The sequence below is a fragment of the Raphanus sativus genome, chromosome 8, assembly GCF_000801105.2.
Source record: "Raphanus sativus cultivar WK10039 chromosome 8, ASM80110v3, whole genome shotgun sequence".
Taxonomy (NCBI): domain Eukaryota; kingdom Viridiplantae; phylum Streptophyta; class Magnoliopsida; order Brassicales; family Brassicaceae; genus Raphanus; species Raphanus sativus.
In genome coordinates, this window is record NC_079518.1 from 16,925,192 (window position 1) to 16,929,420 (window position 4,229).

General features: G+C 42.0%; 1 protein-coding gene across 2 annotated transcripts; it reads right to left on the reverse strand.

Moving 5' to 3' along the window:
• Window positions 1–285: 285 nt before the first annotated feature.
• On the reverse strand, window positions 286–2,936 carry LOC130498349 (uncharacterized). 2 transcript variants are annotated; one of them, XR_008937243.1, is made up of 5 exons: window positions 2,864–2,936; window positions 2,658–2,739; window positions 2,330–2,560; window positions 1,841–1,899; window positions 865–1,276 (listed from the first exon to the last, which is right to left on the reverse strand). XR_008937243.1 is itself a non-coding variant. In XM_056991646.1 (2 exons), the coding sequence occupies exon 2, from the start codon at window positions 757–759 to the stop codon at window positions 286–288; it is 474 nt and encodes a 157-aa protein (XP_056847626.1). In that variant the 5' UTR covers window positions 1,841–2,215. The 2 variants fall into 2 exon arrangements, 1 of the variants encoding a protein (XP_056847626.1); XM_056991646.1 differs by lacking the exons at window positions 865–1,276; window positions 2,330–2,560; window positions 2,658–2,739; window positions 2,864–2,936 and adding an exon at window positions 286–759 and having other exon boundaries at window positions 1,841–2,215.
• Window positions 2,937–4,229: the final 1,293 nt, after the last annotated feature.

Sequence of the window (4,229 nt, forward strand, 5' to 3'; positions counted from 1 at the left end):
CACTCTTCTGCTTATCCATAGCCTCTTCCGGAAAGTACTTCCTATCAAACTCCCGGATGAAATCTTCAAAAGTAAGCCTCTCGGGTCCATCATGATCCAATCGAATTCCTTCCCACCAAACAAGAGCATCTCCACGCAAGTACTGCATAGTCAATCTGAGAGACAACTCCGGTGGACACTCAATAATCTCCAACTTCCGCTTAAGCGCTAACTTCCAATCGTGCGCTGCTATGGGATCTATTGTCCCGCTAAAATGCTCCATATCCATGTCTCTCATATGGCGCGTCAATCTGTAGAATGTCTCATCATAAGCCTGGCGAACCTGGGGTCGCGGTGGTGGTGGCGGTAGATCCTGAACACCCTGAGCAAACTGCTGAGCTGGAACATGCTGCAATGGGACCTGAGGAAGAGGAACCTGCTGATCGGGAATCTGATGATCCTGCTGAGCCTGAACTGGTGGAGCCTGCTGAACCTGAATCTGCGGACCCTGCTGCACATGAACCTGAGGACCCTGCTGAGCTGCAGCCAACTGACGGCAACCTCCTGTGCAGCTACTCGGGCAGCCTCTTGAGCGGCTTGCCTGGCTGCCTCCTGAGCAACCTGCTGAACTGCCTCCTGAGCAGCCTGTCTAGCAGCATCCTGAACCATCTGTCTCATAGCCTCCTGGTCAACTTGAGGAACTGCGGGCTGAACATGCTCATCCTGAGCCTCTCTAGCATCTCTGGCGATCTGGGCACGAGTAGCTCTCCTCGGCGGCATCTGAAAGGAAGACAAATCTGTTAATTTCTGCTGAAAATTTAAAGGAGTGTACCGAACGGAGAGGTGCTATTGGTTTTTATTTTTAAAATACCCAAACCCCCAAAAATATTTGAAAACCGATTAAAACCGAATAAAAACCGAGTCTCCAAAAATCGCCATCCCGGGACAGAACCGGGACGGAACACGGCTCTGATACCAAAAACTGTGACACCCGTCACTCTCGAAAATTCGATAATAATAAAATAACATAATAATAATAATCGTCTCCATTTATAAATAATCCAAAGTCAACATCCTCGACATCATAATACCATAAGGACAAATCCGTAAATATCGATAACATCCGAAACATAAATAACGACATAAATCCGTAAGTCCGAAAATACGAAATACATAAACGATAGATAAAAGCCCGAAGGCCTAAAAGTAGATAGCGGTAGAAGTGATAAAAGCCCAAAAGCCCAAAAGCACTCAAAAGCATCCGTCCAGTAGAATCACTCCCGCTCGGCGGTCTCACCTGAAAGGGGAAAGAAGGAGGGGTGAGCAACAGGGGAGTCGCTCAGTGAGGTATGGGATGCTAATCCCGAATTTCATGGACATAGACATAGCATTACGGATAAAAATAATTTAATCTTAATACGTACAATCACGGTACCTAAAGTACCCAATCACGCAAACAATGGTCCTAGCGAGCCGCGCACTCGCCGCCCCGTAAAGGGCAAACAAAAAAATAAATAAATATACTCCACTCGAGATAGTGCTCGGACACCGCCCTTAGACGTTTTATCGACACTTCCAGGTTACGGACCAGCCGGTCGACTATAGCTGGCCGTAACCGCCACACAATCCGGCATACAGAATTACGTCTCTGTATCCGTCATAAAAAGTTCTAACTAAGAAAATGCATTAAGTGAGGCAATCAACGTTGAACCATCTAACACCCTAGTTCCGGTTTAAGCAATCAACCTAAACTAAACAAGCAATGACAGACTCGATTTCACGCAGACGGAACATATTAAAAATAAATTATATTTATTCGAAATCCTAAGTCGGGTACGAGAAGTTCGGAAAGAGCCCTCACCTTAGAAAATGTAGAGAAGTGGTATCTATGAACTCCAGATGCTCAAATAGACTCCAAATCTGAAATCAGGGCGAAATTTCGGGTCAGAACGCCCTTCGAACGGATGAAAACGGGTCTGGTCAAAGTCTACGGAAAAGTCAACCCGCTGGTCAAAGGTCAACCCGGTCAAACCTTGACCAGAAATCAATTAAACTTAACCGCCCGGTTTACTCTATCCCAAATTGATTTCAATTGGACCGCCCGGTTTAGCCTTAACCGAAATTAAATTAATTAATTAATTAAATCGACCGGTTTACCCTAACCGAAATCTAATTAATTTTAACCAACCGGTTTACCCTAACCGATTCGCAATTAATTTAAACCAGTCAAACCAACCGGTTGACCGAGTCACCGAGTTGACTCACCGAGTCGACTCGGCCGAGTTGGCGAGTCGCCGGCGAGTCACCGGCACCAGTCACCGGCGGCGACGGCGGAGGGACGGTGGCTTACCGGAAAAGTCACCGGCGGCGGCGGCGGTGCGGTGGTGACGCGGCGGCGGATTCCCGGCGGCGAACTGACGGCGGCCGGGCGCGGCGGCTCCGGCGAAGAGACGGCGGAGCGTCTGTTTCACGCGCGCGCGAAGGCTGATCTTCTGGAGGCTCGTACGGCTTCGTCTGAGCTCCGATTTCGACGATTTCGGTGGCTATGGATTCGTCTCGTCGAGAGGAACACGATGATGGTCTTGCATGCACGAAATACTCAGTGGTTAGGAAGTTATGGGTGTTTTACTAAAACGGCCGAACTTAAACTAAATGCATGGTGGTTTTGCGGTGGTTACCTAGGGTTGCGATCGGTGGTGACAAGCTGGACGTGATCACTGCGTGAGGCGACTCCGGCGAGCTCTGGTGGTGACTCAGTCACTACAAAACATTCCCCAATTCTCCCATCAACTCTTTTTTCTCTTTATCTTTTTTTTTTTTCTCTTTGATGAACTTGGTGACAAAAACAAGGTGAGAGGGGGTGTATTTATAGAAAAATATGGACCTGTGGGTGTGTGCATCGACGTTGGCGTGCTAACAAACTCTGTAGCCGGAATTGGGTCGTTACATTTACGTTCCTTTTTCTTTCTCATCAATACCCTCAATCTAATTCCATCTTGACTACCGTACCTACATGTCGAAATGCGTAAACCAAAACCAAGTTCTTGCTCTAGCCAAACAAAACGCCAAACTAAGAAATTTTCAGTCTCATATCCAAGAACTCAATCCCAAGTAACTCCCTTCCCAGGTCAAACTCAGTCAACCCTCCGAGTCTAAAACTAAGTAATAAAAACTTAAAATTTGCCCATTATCATAAATTCAAATTAACATAAACTGCAACAAATACAAGACCCCGCTAAAAATTAAACATAGAAACTTCCCTATTTATAACTATACACGATGATATTTTCATATATCAATCAAATATTCAAATTATCACAAAACTAAAAAAAATTGGACCACTTTATATGTTTTGAAATATTTTATGGAAAATATAATTGTTAAATATAAAATCTTTCTCAAGTAAAAGTTTCAAGTACAACCATTGTTTAACTTATTTAGAAACAAAAAACGATTGTGTGAGACATTGTAAAATATTTTTTTCATATTGTACACACTATAAAATTTCTTATTCTATATAATTTAATCATATGATTTATGTTTAACTTATAGAAATAATCAAAAATTCATATACTCGCATTTTTATATAATTAAGTAACAAATAACATACCTCCATAGTTGAAACTTGATCATGTGACATTTTATATAGTCAAAACAAAAGACTTATCGATCCATTTGTAAATAAAACAATAAAAATTCAAAAATCTAGTTTACCTATTATCATAAATTCAACATAAACTGCAACAAATACAAGACCCCGCTAAAAATTAAACATAGAAACTTCCCTATTTATAACTATACAATCGATGATATTTTCATATATCAATCAAATATTCAAATTAATGCTTCTTGAACGTCCATCACATATTCTACACAAATTCCACAATTGTCCTACAACATACATATAAAATATTTAACAATGTAAAATTTACAAAACACAATAACATATATAAGTAAAATTTCACGCTCCAAAAAATAAAATTTCATCTAAACTGTTTAAATCACATTTTGCGCGTAGTGCGGACCAAACACTAGGAAATAATACACATATCTATATAATGGAAGAGCTTCTCTTTACAGTTCACAGGGTGCGCCACGTCATCAAGAAGAAGAGAGAAAATTTCACTAGTCCAAAATGTTGTTCATCACTTGGCTTGCAATGCTCAACAACCTATCAACTATGGATTGAGTGGTGTTTTGAACACAGGAGACAATATTGGATGTGTTTTATGGCAACATCCAATGGAAAA

What these genes read in the sequence shown, in the direction of transcription:
- LOC130498349 (XM_056991646.1), bottom strand. Translation starts at nt 759, where the DNA reads ATGCCGCCGAGGAGAGCTACTCGTGCCCAGATCGCCAGAGATGCTAGA.